Source organism: Paroedura picta, chromosome 3, assembly GCF_049243985.1.
Source record: "Paroedura picta isolate Pp20150507F chromosome 3, Ppicta_v3.0, whole genome shotgun sequence".
Lineage (NCBI taxonomy): Eukaryota > Metazoa > Chordata > Lepidosauria > Squamata > Gekkonidae > Paroedura > Paroedura picta.
Genome location: NC_135371.1, coordinates 24,713,991 through 24,732,368, shown reverse-complemented (window position 1 = coordinate 24,732,368; position 18,378 = coordinate 24,713,991). Strand labels below are relative to the sequence as shown.

Genomic DNA, 18,378 nt, shown 5'->3' with positions numbered 1-18,378 from the left:
GTTTTCCTCCTGCTTTTCTTCTTCCTGCATAAGAAATAACTTCATAAATAGTTTCATGTGCAACTAAGGCCATTATATTTCATTTAGGATTATAAGAGCAAGAACGGCTTGTGAGGAACAAAAAATGCGTCTGCTCCTAACCCTAAAATGGAAGGAAAAAACCCAGCACCCAAACACTTCACTATGGATCTCTTGCTTTCTTACCACTAGAATAGATCCCACTTTGTGGGCTTTACCTGATTGGACTGCAGTGGATGAATGTGTATCACACCTTTAGACTGCTACATAATAGCGGCATGCAAATGGTAAATCATAAGGAAACTGCAGGTTCCAGACAATTTTTTATAAGTGAGATCCATGGGACTTTGTTCTTCAGAGTGCAGTTTTTAGCAATCCTCCTTCCCTTTCTCTCTGTGCAGTTCCCTCTGTAATAGCTTCCCAGACATCTCGTGGAATTCACTCACTGTGATCTTCTCTTTTAAACAAATTCTTCACACCTCCTTCTTGGCAGCACCGACTTCCTGAGTTGCGGCACATTGATTACAAGATACTTTTCATGAGCGGATCCATCCTTCTGCAGAAAGCTGTGCCATTCAGACAGATGAAATGGAGGTTTTGTCGCTATCAGGGAAGGGTTGGCTATAAAATGTGCAGGAAAGGAAGCACGCTGGCCTTCTTTCCTGTCCACTCTTTGTGACATGCTCTGCTTTGGGGCTGAGCAGTGAGAATATATTGCTGGAATTGGCACTTAGCTTTTCCTCTAAATAGGGGGGGGGTTGCTGCTAGAGGCTCAGGATTACATCTTTGAGACATCTTAATATGGACATGGAAGGAGGTGGATATCCAATGTGGCTGGTATTGGTTCGACAAAGAAGGGACTTAAAAGCCTTTCTAACCAAACTGCAGTCTTCCCTGACCCAAGATATCACACAGACAAAATAAGCCTTTTTGAGAAGATTTGATTGCTGCTGAAGGTTAAAAAGTAGAAGGAATTATAATATCACAAGAGGAGATGTTGTGGCATCACAGTCCCATAATAAAATGTGTTGTAAGGGATGATTTTATGAGTTTTAATTATATTTTAATGTTTTTATTGTTATGAACCACCGCAAGACCATTGGAAGAGCAGTGGCCTAAAAATAAATAAATAAATAAATTCTCAGCTCTGTAACACAGTGCAAGTGCTGCTGTCTTGATTGTGGCTGATCTCGATTTGGTTTGAGATTGGAGCTCAAATGAAACATGTGATCTATAGCCCTTTAAACAGAATTATTTGCCATAAATGAAAAACCTACGAAGCTGGAATGGGGGAACCAAGATAATGGAATCCGCCTTGATCACAGTAAGTTAAAACCTGAGGAGGTGGATTATATCCCAGGTTTAATCTTGGTCAACCACCCAGAGGACCCAACCAACCACAAGAGGACTCACTCATTCTGCCCATTGCTGGGACCAAAATGCCAGGCTGCAATGGCAGGTGGGAGCTAGGTCCTGATCTGCACCCATCCCAGTCTTAAAGTGGAACAGTGCCTTGCTCGGCTGGGCCGAGCCTGAAGCCAACGTATGCCCCTTCTCCCTCCAACCCACCCACCCAGAGGGTAAAATACAACCCCACAACCAACCCCAAGAAAACTCACTGTGCTGGACTCCAGCCACTACCAACAGTTCAACCCCGGCTGGCAGAGCTTTGGAAGACTGAGGACCCTCCCCTTCCCACCCCCTCTAGGGCCCTCAGTGGCCGATTTGGGAGGGGCCAGATTGACTAGCCAAAATAAAGTGAAGATCACCCCAGGTCCTTTTTAAAATCTTTAAAAAAATACATTAAAATTAAATCTAAAAATTAAATTACACCCTAAACCGGTGCAAGCCCTCTGAGGTAGCATTGAGGGATTGGGTAGTAGGTGATGTAAGACTTCTACTTGAAAGTTTATGGAACTGCCACCAGGCTGAGCAGACGATACTGACTTGATGAATAGTATGATGCGGTTTACAAACAGTTTTATATGCACCCAAAGGCCATGGAATGAAGCAACTGCACACTGATTTATAAGTGTACTGATCCTCCATGGTGAGTGAAACACATAACGTCTGAATGGGAGAGGTTGAAGCCAAGCAAAAGCTTTCTTCAGGTAGCTCCACTTGTAATTGCAAGCCTGTGTTTGCTATCCTTTCCCATGTTCCTCTGGGGCACCCCCCCCCCTGAAAGTTTCTGTTTCCAAACTAACCATCTTTTGTCACCAAAAGGCAAAAGTGACCCAGTATCTTGCTTTCCCCACTTTGGCACACGTTCATGTACACCAGTCTTCTCCAGCAGTTCTGTTTTTGTTAGTTTCTCCAACCAAAAACCCCTCATTACTCTCTACAGAGAGCTGTTTTGAAGTCTCTCTGACTTATATGTGAACTTAGCTGTCATCCTCCAGCACTCAACTCTGTGGTGAAGCACACTGTTCACATTCCTGTTATTTATCTGCACTTTAGCTTTCAATGGGAGTTGTTTCAATTTCACACAATTTCTGCCATAAATCTCCCCACTGCTCAGTGATCAAAGTACATATCTGTGTTCGTAGCAAAATACGCATTTAGGTCTGGTGCTGGTGGTAGTGGAGGAAACTATTGTCCAAGCAATGAATCAGTCAAATGGTTCACATTTCATAGACTTAAGCTTCTTAGTGTCCTCTGAAAGCAATGCAGGAGCAATGACTTTACAGAAGTCTGCTTAAATGGGAACTATCAAGCGACCTTATTCCCATGGGAGGAGGGAGAAATGGCCCAATCAGGTTTGTCCAGGAGTTCAGGTCATCAGCATGTTGAGATCCAAGTTTTGTGTCCTGCTCAGCTACTTGGTACTCTCAGCAAGGGCTGAGTCTGTGAACAGGGAGAAGACTATGCAGTGCTTTGATTTGTTGGAGTTTCTTCTTCGTGTTACATTATCTATGCAAACAGACTGTGGCTGTGAATTGATAAAGGTCAAATGACCATCATTGATAAACCATGGACTGTGGACTATACTACTGTGCATATAGTACATAAAATCTGTTAAAGTATGAACCATCCTCCTATGACATGTTTGGTAGGTTCCCAGCGCTAGTGTGCACAAGAAAACAATCATTTTTTTTTTTAAATTACATAAATGTTATATAAACATGTATAATTTATTTGAATAATAATTCAGAAAAAAATTTCTAGCCAACACACAACTGTAAAATCATACAGCAAAGAAAAGAAGAAAGGCTTAACTAACACCTTTGAAACCTGTATTAGGCAACATAATTGTAGAGTCCCAAAGTCAAAGGCTATAGCTTAAGCATTCTATATATTGCTGTCCACTGCAGTCTCTGCATATCATAGTCCTGGACATCAGGATGCAAGCTTATTATCTCCTCCAGGCTCTTAGCCCAAATATAGCTTTTTGGCTAACCAGCATCTGGTGATGATGACAATGCAATTAAGATGAGTTCTTGCTCAAACTCTAGAAAATTACTGCATCTCTCCTGATTCTCCCCTTCCCTTTCTGTGGGCCATAGATTCTCATGAGGAGCCAGTTATTCCATTCCTAACCCTGGCCTTGAAGATGCTAAGGCCATGTAGGCAGAAAGATCCATTTAGCAACACCTGCAAGATGAAATGGGTCCCTTACTATACATTTGGGAGGTATCAGGAGTGCTTTGCTTCATGCATGGTTTGTTTAATCAGGTGTGACTAGCAAATACCATTTCATGAGGAACCTTTGTCTATTATTCACCTCCCAGAAGTTAGAACATCTTCTTAGTTTTGTGGATTGCCAGTTGAAAGGGGCAGTGCTACTTAAACTGTGGTTTATAAATTCCAAAATCACAACTAACCATGATTAGTTCTGATGGATTTAGACATAACAAATAAACCACACTGTGTTTGTTACATTAATGTTTTATTCTTAGGCCTGCATACTCCATCAGCCCCTTCCTTTCATGCATGAATCTGAAATTCTTCCTCATTTAAGAAATCGTCTGTCTAACCAAGTCATTCTCAACCAGGGTTACTAACCCTGGAGGGGTTATTGCAGTTAAAAGCAGTTAGGACAGAGTGGCTTTCTGTTCATCTAGTCTGTGGTAGCCTTGTTGAATTAACATACAATGGAAAAGGAATGGGAGGGAAGAGCTGAATCTGCTGCATCCCCCCCATTGACTCCTCCCATTTCCCTTCCCTGCTGCAGACACAAAAATGAAGCTAGCTTATTTAATAAGCATTTTATTTTATTAATGATGATGCCATGCACACTGTAAACATGTGGTTTCCAAGGTTGCGGGTGGGAAGCATGGCCAGCTGGCATCACTTCCGGGTTTACTTGAAGCCTGAAGAATATTTCAGAGGTTAGTCCACAATCAAAAGTTTGAGAAAGGCTGGTCTTACCATAGTTTATTGTGATATCCAGATATATGCCCACGATCTGTAGCCATGGGCTAATACCAGCCAAACAACCCCAGTTAGTTGGACCCGCCTGTTTTTGGATGTCACAGGTAAGTAGGGCTTGATAAAGCCATGATTTCCCAACCATGTCATCGGAATAAACAAATGGGGTCTTTGCCACATTTGTTTTACTTACCGATATACAAGTGGCCTATTGTAAGAAAGCCCATTCCGAAAACTGAAATCAAAATGGTAATACTTGGTGGAATTCCTGAAGGGGTCCTGTGCCATCTGCTTTTAACATTCCCTGTCTCCAATTGTTTCTAAATTCAACCTGGAAATGGCTGCAGTCTTTTATGTGCCTTTCCGACTAATTGGATATTTCTAAAAACTAGAGAGAGATCTGCAACTCCCAAAACAGCATCTTCTGTAATTCATTTCCATTAACGACCTGCTAACCAAGCAGATAGTGACAATTAGTAACCGGCCTAACTCAGATTAGTGTTCCGGTATATAACAGAATCATTCTTACACCCCCTCCCCCCATTTTAATATTTTGCTTACTAATCCTTGAAAATGTTTACCAGAAGACTGAGCGTTTGGAAGACAAAGGGGTCCTGTGCTGTTCTCTGCACGTTTATTTCTCAGACCTACAGTACATCTGTTGCCCAATGGAGCTTTATCAGTGCTATTACTTAGGTCTCAGGCACTTCCATGAAAATGCACAGCCCGCCAATAAACATAATACAGTGGCTGCAAGAGAGAGACTTTTATGCTGCAGTCAACATTTTCTCAACTTTCCGCAAAATGCATTATGCATCTCACAGCTGTAACGTGGTTTTTTTAAAAGTACAGTGGGAGGCAGGGTAGAGTAGAATATGAGTCCTTCTATTTTCTATACATTATTCAGTACGAAAATTGAGGAGCACATTTTCGTTTGCAAACTTTTCAGTCCACAGCATCACTCCGCATGCCAATCAGAAGCTCTGTTATGTTATCCCAGACATGGATGCCATAAGAGCCAGACTGTTGGGCCTGTGTTTAAATTCCCCTAAGGGAAGAGCTGAACTCCTCCAGATGGACTTGGTCAAGAAGCTTTTAGGGTCCTTACCCTGAACTCCCAGGTGGTTTCTTCCAACTAGGTGATTAGACTAAGTGTTGGAAAACACACACATGATGCCATGTGAAAACAGGGCTGCCTGGCTTTGGGTGGTGGTTGGAAATCTGGTGGAATTACAGCTCATCTTCAGGTAATAGAAGCCAGTTTTCCTGGAGGAAATGGCAGCTTTGGGGGACAGACTTTCTAGCAGCCTTTCTCAACTTTTTTACCATTAAGAAACATTCTTCAGGCTTCAAGAAACAACTAAGGTGGCCAAGGGACCAAGCCCTATGAAGATAGGTTGAGGGACTTGGGAATGTTCAGCCTGGAGAAAAGGAGGTTGAGAGGGGACATGATAGCCCTCTTTAAGTATTTGAAAGGTTGTCACTTGGAGGAGGGCAGTATGATGTTTCCGTTGGCTGCAGAGGAGAGGACACACAGTAATGGGTTTAAACTTCAAGTACAACGATATAGGCTAGATATCAGGAAAAAAATTTCAGTCTGAGTAGTTCAGCAGTTGAATAGGCTGCCTAAGGAAGTGGTGAGCTCACCCTCACTGGCAGTCTTCAAGCAAAGGTTGGATATACACTTTTCTTGGATGGTTTAGGATGCTTTGGGCTGCAGAGGAGAGGACACACAGTAATGGCGTTGAGCAGGCGTTGAGCAGGGGGTTGGACTAGATGGCCTGTACGGCCCCTTCCAACTCTAGGATTCTGTGATTGTGTAGAATGTGGTTGGAAAGCATAGCAGTGTACATGCCCACCCAGGGCCACTCCCCTTTGCACCCCATCCAGGCCCATGATTGACCATGGGGGGGGGGGCAGGTCAACATGACCATATATGGTCATATCGCCTGATAAATGTTTAGCAAATTAAAACATATATTAATATTAATTAACTCCTGCCCATTTGGTAAACCCTTCCATGGCTGTCAAGAAACCCCAGGGTTTCACAAAACTCTGGTTGAGAAAGCTTGGTGTAGTGATTAAGAGTGTGGACTTCTAATCTGGTGAGTTGGGTTTGGTTCTGCGCTCCCCCACATGCAACCAGCTGGGTGACCTTGGGCTCGCCACAGCATTGATAAAGTTCTTCTGACCGAGCAGCAATATCTGGGTTCTCTCAGCCTCACCTCCCTCATAGGGTGTCTCTTGTGGGGAGAGGAAAGGGAAGGTGATTATAAGCTGCTTTGACTGTTTACGCACTGGAGGTTTCATGCCAGGCTTCAGGCTGAAGTTTTAGTCGTGGCAGGTTGCCCCACCTCTTCCCGCACCCACACGGGGGAGCATTTGGCCCGGTGCACCTCATCTTCCCCCAATCTGTGCTCCTGCCTGGGAGCAGGGGCAGTGAAGTTCCCAGTGCGTAAACGGTCTTTGAGACTCCTTCAGGGAGACAAAAGCGGCAGATACGAACCAATTCTTCTTCTTCAAAGCCTGCTTTATGGAATCATGTCCCTGCCAAACTCCTCCGCCTCCCCAAATTCTGCCTTCCCCAAGCTCTGCCCCCAAATCTCCAGGAATTTCCCAGTGTCACTTCTGTCATATCATGGCTTTCAGACGTTCCTATGAAAAAATCAGGCAGCTGCAATTTCTCCTTATACTCTTGGGCCTCTGCTATGTTTGTCGTAACTATGATGTAGGATCCTCAACCATCCGCAGCCACCTGAGGCACTGGAGAATCTCTTAGACACATCCTTGGGAAGTCTTTGGGGCAGTGACAAATAGGCTACAGGGGAGAATGGGGCAGGGAGGGGTTTGGAGCTCCTGTCATGTAGTCAAAACCAAAGAGACAGAGACACCATTGTGCCAACGCATGCATTTAAGTGGGATGGCATTGCAGGTGGAATTTGGAAAGGCTGGGGAGGGCCTCTGTGCTGGAGACGGAGCACAGTGTATGTGTGGGAGGAGACAGGACTTGCCCCACCTACAAGTCTCCCTGTTGAATCTCCACCTACAGAAAGTAAAACAAAGATACATTCAGTCATGGCAAGCGGGGATGAGTGCCGTGCCAGGCTCAGCCATGGATGCGTTGTCCTGACAGGCTCTGCAAATGCAGCTCCACAGAGGGAGCTTTGCCTTGAACCCCGCTTGCAGCACATGATGATAACAGTCAAATTGCACTCACTTTTCCTGTGTTGAACTCCTTATGGATTGCTGGTGATCCATCCACAGTCGCCCCTGTAGCTTCTGCTCAAGGCTTTGGTTCTGCAAAGAAATTAGTAAAACACTCTCATAGCAAGCTGGTTCACCTTGTACAGTAGAGCAACTGCCAACACCCTTCCCCCCAGGCATGCCCTGTCCTCTGCTGATGGTGGGAAACAATCAAATGACAGAGCATTCACCCTCCTTCTGCCAAATCTCTCAGGAAACATTCCTTGGATCTTTTCCCATGAAATGCCACCCGTGCATGAACTCATTGCCTGAGCGCAGGAGGCACTCTCATGGCTCCCAGTCTCAAGAGAAGAGAATGAGGGAGCAGGGTTGGGTTCCTCACCTGTCAATACATGTGTGCCCATTTAAAACGAGCCCCTGAAGATGCGATACCTGCGAGGGTTCTGAAATGGGAACAGTCAGCCACAGCTCTCTTCCTTGGGTGTTAGGGCTAAGAGGTTGCCCAGAAGTGCTAACAGCCCTCTCTGTGCTTTTACCATCACCCAAAAAAAAAATTAACCCAGTTAGTTCTGAGACAAGAGTCTCATGTTGTGTGCCCTAACTACAGAATTGCAAGATCTCCTGGCTGATGATTGACCAAGCCTGTTGTCAGCATCCTGAGCCCCTCAGAGCCAAATTGACAAGATTGCACCAGCAGGGAAAGGATGACTTTTTTGTTGGTGTGACTCTCTGCATCTGGCAGGGGGTGTTTCCAGACTTCAATGGCACAGAGAGCCAATTCCTGTCCCCCAAACTGCCCACCACCATGCCAGCACAGGGGCTTATAGCTTGATTGTGCCAACAGGTGGCCACCATGACCCTCCATTGGTGCTCAAGAGTGCCAAAGCAGCACTGGGGATCTATACCATCTAATTGGCCCTTTTGCTGGTGTGCCTCAGACAAACTGCAGCATAAGGGTCAGTTGGCTCCCTGAGCACATTTGCCTCCCTCTTTAGGATTGCACTGGTAAACACCTAAATCTCATTGCAATTCCTTTCTGGATAATAGTAACTTTCTAAAACTACAAATTTGTTTCATTAAATATTTACCATTTATTATACTAGTCAGTTTGGTGTAGTGAGAGAGCCAGTTTGGTGTAGTGGTTAAGAGTGTGAACTTCTAATTTGGCATGCCAGGTTCGATTCTGCACTCCCTCACATGCAATCAGCTGGGTGACCTTGGGCTCGCCATGGCACTGATAAAATTGTTCTGACCAGGCAGTGATATCAGGGCTCTCTCAGCCTCACCGACCCCACAGGGGAGGTTGTGGGGGAGAGCAATGGGAAGGCGACTGTAAGCCGCTTTGAGCCTCCTTCGGGTAGGGGAAAGCGGCATATAAGAACCAACTCTTCTTCTTCTAACAACAAAACCAACAGCAACTATCTCCTCCCTCATCCCCTCACAACTGCCACTTATTGGGGACTTTTGATTTTTGCATCCATGTTATAAGATTTAACTAATTAATTAAGGTTCAATATTTGGGGGGGGGGGGGTTGATTGATTTTTTAGATGAATTCCAAAAAAGTGATGAACAGAGACCAGACTTTGAGATTGCTAAAACTACAAGAATGCTTTAAAAATGGTGCAATCACATTGGCACAATTAATGAGATGTGAATAAATTTAGGATGTTAGTAGACTAAGCAAGCTTAATGGGCATTTGAGCCAACTGGGAACCCATTTCAGCATAATATACGAAAAGTTGACCCTTAGCCATCAAAAATGCATCTGGCTTAACCAAAACGTGAATGAGTTTCCATAACAAGTCCAAGATTCTAAAATGAATGAGACGCTGAGGTTCTTACAGGAGAGACTTACATTGGCTGTCCAAGACAAGATTCAGATGTGCTGGTGAGGGGGGCAGGGTGGGGCTGTTTGTTTGTTTATCTGTAACAAACTCTACTTTACCCATAACCTGATTGGTTGGGAGATGTGACTTAAATTCCTACTGTGAAGAACTGTTCACTCAGGAAGCCATTTCTTTGTCCTTATCAGGCCACCACCAAGTTAAACAAGGGACCTGTGAAGTGGTGGCCGTGCATCGCTGTTGCAACAAGAACAGGATTGAAGAGCGGTCGCAGACGGTCAAGTGTTCTTGCCTCCCAGGGCAAGTGGCGGGCACAACACGAGCTCAACCCTCCTGCGTGGAAGGTAAGCGCCTTCCTCCTCATTTGTCATGCAGGCATCATAATTGGAGAAACCTCCTTGTCTCCTTGATTGTTCGAATCCCTGCTGTCTGAAAAGTCTAATCCTCCCACTTGTTAATTTTGGACACATTTCTCTTTGTTAATGATAATGAGTGTGTGCCTCAATCATGGTGTAATTAATCTCCTTAATTTATGTAGACATCCATTCCAAGCCTGTGCCAAGACTTCTTACTATTTTTTTTCTTTTTTGGCTCAGAATAGCCTGGTTTGTATCTAACCCAGCCTTTTTCAACTTTTGACCATGGAGGAGCCCCTAAAATAAATTTTCAGACTTCAAGGAGCCCTGGAAGTGATGTCAGCTGGCAACACACCCCACCGTGTCCCCAGAAGCAACATCACTACCCATGCCCTTAGCCTTCCTTTTGCTCCCTCCCCTCCGCCTTTACTTCTACTATGGTGGATGTGCCTCATATAGACTGGAGAGAAGAGTAGGAGTTGAGAAGACAGCCTGGATGCCCCCATACCATGGACCCCATTCAGAACTCCTGCAGACCCCCAGGGGTTCCTGGTTGGGAATTCCTGATCTAACCTGAAACTAGAACAAAGAACTGTATATATTTCTTCCAGAACTGTTCTCTCTCTCTCTCTCTCTCTCTCTCTCTCTCTCTCTCGTTCTGACTGATCGTTTGGTGGAGTAACCCTTTTCCAGACTGTGATAGGTTCTTGAACAAACAGCACTTGCCTGGAACCATCAGTCAAGGAGAAAATAAAGGATATAAATGTCTTGAAAAAGAAATATGCTACAGTTGAACAATCTCCCACAGCCATCAGAAACAAGAGCATTCTTTTGTGAAAGTCCTTGTCTCCCATCCAGCCTCCCTAGGAAATAGCCTAGTGATGGACCCATTCCTATTAATCAGACAACTAACTCATAGCCTTTTGTCTATTGTGAGTGAACAATGCCATTGCCTTCTCTAATCAGACATTTTGGGGTTTATGTTTACAGCCTCCCCGTACCAATGCCCTGTGCAGTTTTGTTAGGAGTATATATACATGGCAGATACTCTTACTCAGATGCCCCTTTTCTTGACCAAATAAGGCTGCCTTATAGGATTGCCAGCATCGAGGGAATCTGGAGATTTCCCGCTATTACAATCTAAATCCAGATGACCTAGATCAGTTCCCCTGGAGAAAATGAGTGCTTTGGAGAGTGGACTCTATGACATATGCCCCAACCCCCCCCTCAACCCGCCCCCCCAAATCTCCAGGTATTTACCAACCCAAAACTGGCCGCCGGAATGCCTCATGAAGAACCGGAGTTTGTAAGCAAAGCCAGTGCCTGTTGAATTCAGTCTCCTGTGTTGGCATAAGAGACTGGAGATGGAATGTTAGAGCTTTATGCCTCAAAATACTGTCCGCAGGTTAAGCATGTAGAAACTCAAGTATCCTTTACAGCAGTGGTCCCCAACCTTTTAATCACCGGGGACCGATCAACACTTGGCAATTTTACTGAGGTTCGGGGGGGGGTAGTCTTTTGCCGAGGGACATCGCCGCCGCCTGAACCCCTGCTCCACTTGCTTTCCTGCTGCCGCCCCTGACTTCCCACCACCCACTGGGGAGCTGCCAGCAGCAGCTGTGCAGTTCCATGCCAAGGTGGAGCCCCAGCCATGGCAGCTGCCGGAGAGCACCAAAGATGAGCTGGTGGCAGTGGCAGGGCAGCCCCTGAGGCAGCAGCCGGGGAGGAGGACGAGGAGGAGAAGCGGCCCGGTACCAACTGATCCACGGACTGTTCCCGGTCCCCGGACCGGGGGTTGGGGACCACTGCTTTACACAGAGAGAGAGAGAGACTGTAGTCATCAAGATTGTGTACACATGGAAATGCTGCACAAACAGTTTGAAGCAAGTGTAGTGCTGAGCAGGATTTCAGTGAGTAAGAGAAGTAATTTCAGTGTCTTGAATCAGTTTTTGTCCCACCTCCCCTCCCCTCCACGCCTAGGTGAAATGCAGTAAATTATGCAAAGTAGGTGATCTGCATGCAAGATTGCCTAGATCCAGGTGATGGCTGACTACAACTGATCTCCAGGTAGCAGAGATCAGTTCACCCAAAGGTCAATTCACCCAGAGTAAATGAGGGTCCATGGAATGTGGATTCTGTGGCATTAAACCTCATGGAAGTCCCTCACCTCCCCAGATGCCACCTTCCTCAGGCTCCACCCCCAAAATCTAGATAACTGTCAACTCTGTATTTGTACATCGTTTGAGTCCAGTGGCACCTTTAAGGCCAACAAAGTTTTATTCAAGCTTTTGTTTGCACAGCACACTTCGTCTGGGTCATGGGTTAGTCCACTGCATGATGAAGATGTTCCCCAGAAGTTCATCAATTCTTTGGGTTGATCTCTTGGCTTCAACACAATTGTGAATGCATCGGTCCATTAATCTTTATTCTTGACGTTTTTATTTCCTTTACTTATACTGATGGTTTCCCCAAAAAGTTGAACCCAAATGAACGGTGACCCTATACACAGCTTGTTATTTCTCTCAGGCCCTGGAATCCTGGTAAACACCTTCCTAATCCAGGGTCCAATTCATGGCCTACCCTCTGCCTATATATGTGGACTTGTGATTCCCATTTCATTGTCAGACAAAGTGTGCCGGACACTCAAAAGCTAACATCTGGAATAAAACTGCCTTGGTCTTAAAGCTGCCACTGAACTCCAACTTCTGCTACTTCAGACTAACGGGGCTATCCACAACTGTATTTGCGTAATTTATATGCCCTTCCAAGTTTCATTGCTTCAGAAGGTCTGTTAGGTTGGTACTTCTTGTTCTTTTTAGCATAGAATATGCACAACTTTGATTATTGTTATAGTGTCAGCTCTATTATATTGTTTAAGATCACTGAAACTGTGTTATTTAGATTATTGTTGTTGCTGTTTTTGTATATGTTATATATTAATTCGTTCCATGTATCCCCCATGTTGTATGTAAACCGCCCTGAGCCATATGGAAGGCGGTATAGAAATCAAATAAATAAATAAACCAAAATTGCTAGTTATAACCATGGTGATATGTGGTCAGGTAAACAGCCCAATGTTATTGCTGAATATTATTAGGATGACTGCTGTGGCTGCTTAGATATTGCCTTTGGGAAAAGATTTACAGCCCCATCAACAACTACAGAGTGGCATTTCCCCCCTAGTTTTACTGGATAGAGTCATGTTAGCAAATGGCTTAATTAATGTTTCTGACAGTACGGACGGAAAGGAGACGAAGAATATGGTGTGATTTCTATTTAAATAGAAGCAAACGTCGTGCAATATATTAATAGCTTGCTGCTAATTAATATTGACACAGAAATCATATTTGTTAATCCTCACGGAAGATACTTATCTTCTGTTTTCATTGCTTTGCACACAAAATCGTGACCTTTACAAGTGAAATGACAAAGAGGCTCAGGTTTTCCTAATTTTCCCTGGCATTTTCATTTATGTATTAACCCATAAAGACATGAAACTTTGCAATATGCACTTTCCCTTACACACCCTTACTCGAACACTTCCATATATGTCAAAACGTACAGTTGAGACCCTTGTGTTTTTTGTGTCATGGCCAACTGTTGTTAATGTAGGGATACTGAATGTACATTGCACTCAACCTAGATGTAATATGGAAGCATCTTTGTACTGGGGAAGGTAGATATAAAGGTTGCCAACTTCCAGATGGAAATACCCCACCATGACAATTAATCTCAAGATGACCAATTTCAGTTCCTTGGAGAAAAGAGCTGCCTTAGAGGGTGGACTCCATGGCATTATATCTTGCTAAGGTCATACCCCCCCCCAAACGCTACTGATCACAGGCTGCACCCCCAAAATCTCCAGGTGTTCCCCAACTCAGAGCTGCCAACCCTTGATGTTGATGGGTATAGGCTTGCTGAATTTTTGCTGTCCACTCACATGACAGGATATTGTGGTGTCAGAGCATGCTGTGACGTGGCCTTGCTACCAGTAGCTAGTCTACTGCTATGTTAAGATCTCCACCTGAACATGGCATTAGCAGTGTGCTTGTGTCTGCATCCAAACTGGGACTGGTGCAACTTTTGTCAAGCCACTCTTTCTCGAAATCTATTGAGCACATTTGTGCCTTCATGTTGATGCAGCCTTACAGTGACCCCAGCAAGGGTCTAGGGTTGCGTGCTTTGGCCACCCAAGCAGCCGTTCCAGCCTGAAGCAGCCAGTGCTGCGGCGCAGGGGGGAGAGGTGGTGCCAGTGCAGGCGCGTCAGTTGGCGCATGCTTGCAGGGACACTGTAGCGCCACCTCTACGTCCCCGCGCCACAGTGCTGGCTACTTTGGGATGGAACGTCTGCTTCGGTGGCCGAATCCCACAAGCCTACAAGGGTCTTTCAAGGCAAGTGAGAAGCAGAGATGGTTTACCATTGCTGTCCTCTGCAGAGACTTCCTTGGTGCTCTCCCATTCAAATGCAGACCCTGCTTAGCTTCTGAAACTTGATGAGATCTTGTTGTACCATGCTGCCTTCCTCCCTGGAAATATGTTGGGTGGGACAAAACTTTTGTTTAGGGAGTTGCTAAAGTAGTAGATATTAGAACAGTTTCTTCAAGTATTTACACATTCCTTCTGTATCACCCAGCCTCTTCTTTTATTTAGACATTAGATTTGCCACGATGTTTACCATTTTTCATATCCCGTTATTTGTGTATGCAACTAAATTTAATTACATTAAATACATTTTTCCTGCTGAATCATTGGCTATGCCTATAAATTTTATATTATATACTCTGTGCAATAATAAAGCAGTACTTTATGGTGGATGATAAATTTTTAAAAATTTACTTAAAGAGGTAGTTGCCTAGCAAATGTAATACACTGTTTTTGGGGGTGACAAGTTACGTTAATCGCATAGCCGTTATGGACACTACATTCACTTTGTCAAAACAAAGCATTCCTGAGAAGTTTCCATGCTTCAGATTTAATGTGGAAAACATTACGATTGCAAGAACTGAAGATATAAAAGCAGATACCTCTGCATTTTCTCCCTTTTAGTGTGATGTTTTAGCATATTTTATGTCTCCGGTAAGCACTGAAGTAATTTATTCAGGGACTTCAGGGCAAAGACCCATGCATGTCCACTTACTGTTTTAAAATTTGATTTTTTCCCCCCATGATCTTCCCAACCCTATGGAGGTTTCCACACTGCAGATGCCTGGAGGAGTTTTTTAAAATTAAGCTTGCCGCCTCCTGGCTCCACTGGTGTAACTAATTATTTTCAGTATCATGAAACAGTTTCATTATTCATTTCCTTTTCTCCACCAAAAAAGCTTTTATCCACCCCTTGATTTGGACTGTGTAATGTGCACCTATTTTCTACTTATGTAGCAAAAGAGTATAAAACAAACCAACCAACAAACAAAAATTCTGCAAAACGCATTACTGAGCACTGCCAATCTCCCAGTGGTGTTTGGAGGTCTCCTGGAAATACAATTTGCCTCCAGGTTACAGAGATCAGTTCCTCTGAAGAAAGTGGCTGGTTTGTAAGGTGGACTCTGTGGCATCATACCCCACTGAGTGCAGGCCACCATTTTGTTTGCTGGCACAGGTCCATTGGGGGTGTTAGAACTGAGGCCAAATAGGATAATTTGCTCCTGTTCTAGAAAAAAAAAAACCAGATTTAAAACACACACTTAAATAAGGCAGTCAATCTAGTTTATGTGTGTATCTACTGTTCATTTAGGCATGTTTCCGTTCTAGTATACGATGCAGTCTTAATGGTAGCTAGAGTCTGAATTGAAAAACATAATTTCACAATGGGGGGACCAGAAGGACATCTGGTGGGGACTCTCTCTCCACTCTTTGTCTTACTCTTCCTTTTCCTCTTTCTTTGCCCCAGCAGTGCCTGCAGCCTCTCCCTTTATCTCCTCCTGCCTTCAGCTTTTCCTTCCCCTCATTTTCTCCTTCTCTGTGCAACTTTTATCTTCACTCCTTCCTATTCTCTTTCCCCCCAGGGCTTCGAAGGCTCAGCAATATTAGTTGCTCTAAATGGCCACTGAGCTCTCACAACATAGTCTCAAGAGAGCTCCGTGGCACACTTTTCTTAAGGAAACCGACATTGTTTCTATTATAGGCTGTGTTTTCAGTCCTCATTTTTATTTTATCGTTTACATTCCGTATTTTTCTGCAAACCCCAGGCTTGTAGAAAAAATGCCCCATCTGTCTCTGGCCCTATTGTGTGTATTTTTTAAAGCTACCCTCTGTGTCCTAGTTTGAAATTAATGAAAACGTATATTTTAAAAATGACCAAAATCCGAAGGAAGAATCAAACAAGTTGGATGGTGGGGTGGGGGGGATGAGAAAGTATCCCAAGTTCTTTTCTGTTAAGGCTAATTTAAATAAAACAGATTTCTTTTGATAGCTTAAAGCAGGGGTAGTCAAACTGCGGCCCTCCAGATGTCCATGGACTACAATTCCCAGGAGCCTCTGCCAGCAAATGCTGGCAGGGGCTCCTGGGAATTGTAGTCCATGGACTTCTGGAGGGCCGCAGGTTGACTACCTCTGGCTTAAAGGAAGAAAGGGAAAGGAGCATCTTTCTCAGAAGAGGGCATTCCACAACCAGGGACCACCACAGAAATGGCCCACTTGATATCCTGCAAGATTTTTAAAGAACGGATAGCCGAGTTGGGCCGATAGTACAAAAAGCATTGAATTAGTGAATGCGCAAGTGTTCAAACTTCTGCTTGTGAGAGCTTTCAAGAAAATCATTGATTTGAGCAGGCCGTCAATGGGGCATGCCTACCCTGGAAAAGGTTTCGTTACAGGTAAAAAGCTTTGCGACACGGAATAAGACAACTGTGGCCGGTAGATTGTCAGTAGCTAACAGCAGGCAGCAGGAAGGAACACAAACAGTAATTAAAATTTGAAATCCATCTGACCAAAAGCCCCAAGTGCCATAATAAATAAGAAGGTTCCAGCCTTTTAAATTGACTGTTCGTTTAAACCATCTCATTTGTGAAATGGGTCTAATAATAGTAGCCATCCTGTTGCAAGGCTTAATTAAAGCTGGTACCAGGCTTGGCTGTTCCTCCGTGCTTTTCAAATGCAGATAGTGATAGAAGTGCAAACAACTCATTAAAAAGCAAAGTGTGGCAGAGAGAGAGAGAGAGAGAGAGAAAGAGAGAGAGAGAGCGAGCGCACAGATGAAAGGGGTGGTGGAGTTTCAAACAACTTATGAGAAGAACACCTTACCCCTTTTAAAAATGCTGGAGCCCAGGAGGGCCTCTATGCTATATATCCCATTCACCTGCTCTTCTTTCCTGCTTTTGCAGGAAGCAAGTAGACTGCCAGCTATAAAAAGCAGGAGGGAGGCAGATGGAAAGGGCCCCTTGAGCATAAGGATACAAGTCTCTACATGTCTCAAGTGTCCAGAGCTCCAGATGACCCCTCCTATGCACACCCCCTTTTCTTCTCTCTGGGTCTCTTAGACTCTCTGCAGTCAGAAACCGGCCTCCTTTGTGTTCTCCCCACAATATATCGATCTGTTAAGCTCTGGTAGGAGCACGGCAAATAAAAAAAAAGAATAGTAATTTTTTTTTTAAATTCAATAGAAAGGGAGGAGGAGATACCAGCTTTTAACTGCATAGCACTGCAGAGCTCCAACAGAGCTGCCGACCATTGTGTTTAGGAAAGGTCAGCCTCTTGTGTGTTTCAGGCAAGCAGTAAACACTTAAATTCAAAGTGATCATCAAGAGATTTTGTTTTCTCTCCCTCTCTTTGTGGGAATAAACACTCTTGGTTTCGTACCTAGAACTTGGCTGTCAGCCACTTTCGCGAAGATAAAGCATTAATAAGCCTTGTGTAACTCCCTTCCCTGAGTGTGTTAAATGTGGCTTTGAGTAAATCTTCCCGAGCCCTAGAGTCCCTTGCGCTATAGAAGTCTGGAAGGGTGTTATATTACTTCCTAATAATAGAGTTTCACTGTTACTTCTGTTGTGTCTAGGGAGCCAAATAAACCCAAAGGATTTAATCCCAGTACCGTAATAAATTTTCACCTTCCTGCTGGAGTGTTCTGGAAAAGCTAAGGCAGGCCGCTGATATATTCATTCCGTAGGAAGCATAATTAGGAGGGCCTCTGTGAACATATTTCATGGCGACAAAAAAAAAGTAGTTCTAAATTCCACCGGGGTTTCCTCAGCAAGAGTGACAACAGATGTTACCCATAGCAGGTTTGTAACTGAAAGGGGAAAAAACAACAACAACCCCGCATACAATTTAACCTGTTAGCTATTTACTTAACCCCAGCCTGCTTCAACCTTTTACCATAGAAGAGGCCCTGAAATAATTTTTCAGGCTTTGAGGAGTTCTGATAATGACATCAGCTGGTCATGCCTTCCTGCCACGCCCGTACAAGTTATATATCCTCGAAAGGCTGAAGGGGGTGGAGTATAGTGACCACAAGTCCCGAAATTAAAGGATTTTTCCTGTGTCCCTCATCATTTTTAAAATGTCCCGACTTTTTTTTGGCTACATTTTTTGCCATCTGTGAGAAGGAAAGAATCGGTCTCCAATAACCCTGTGTGGGAGGCGGGGG

The 18,378-nt window shown here is 44.3% G+C and overlaps 1 protein-coding gene across 3 annotated transcripts in view; it reads left to right on the top strand.

Moving 5' to 3' along the window:
• TAFA4 (TAFA chemokine like family member 4) overlaps positions 1-18,378 on the top strand; it is a 170,756-nt gene that overhangs the window by 117,861 nt on the left and 34,517 nt on the right. For all 3 annotated transcript variants that reach the window (XM_077325125.1, XM_077325124.1, XM_077325123.1), the window contains exon 4: positions 9,627-9,782. In XM_077325125.1, coding sequence (XP_077181240.1) covers positions 9,627-9,782 — 156 coding nt within the window. The remainder of the gene's footprint in view (positions 1-9,626; positions 9,783-18,378) is intronic.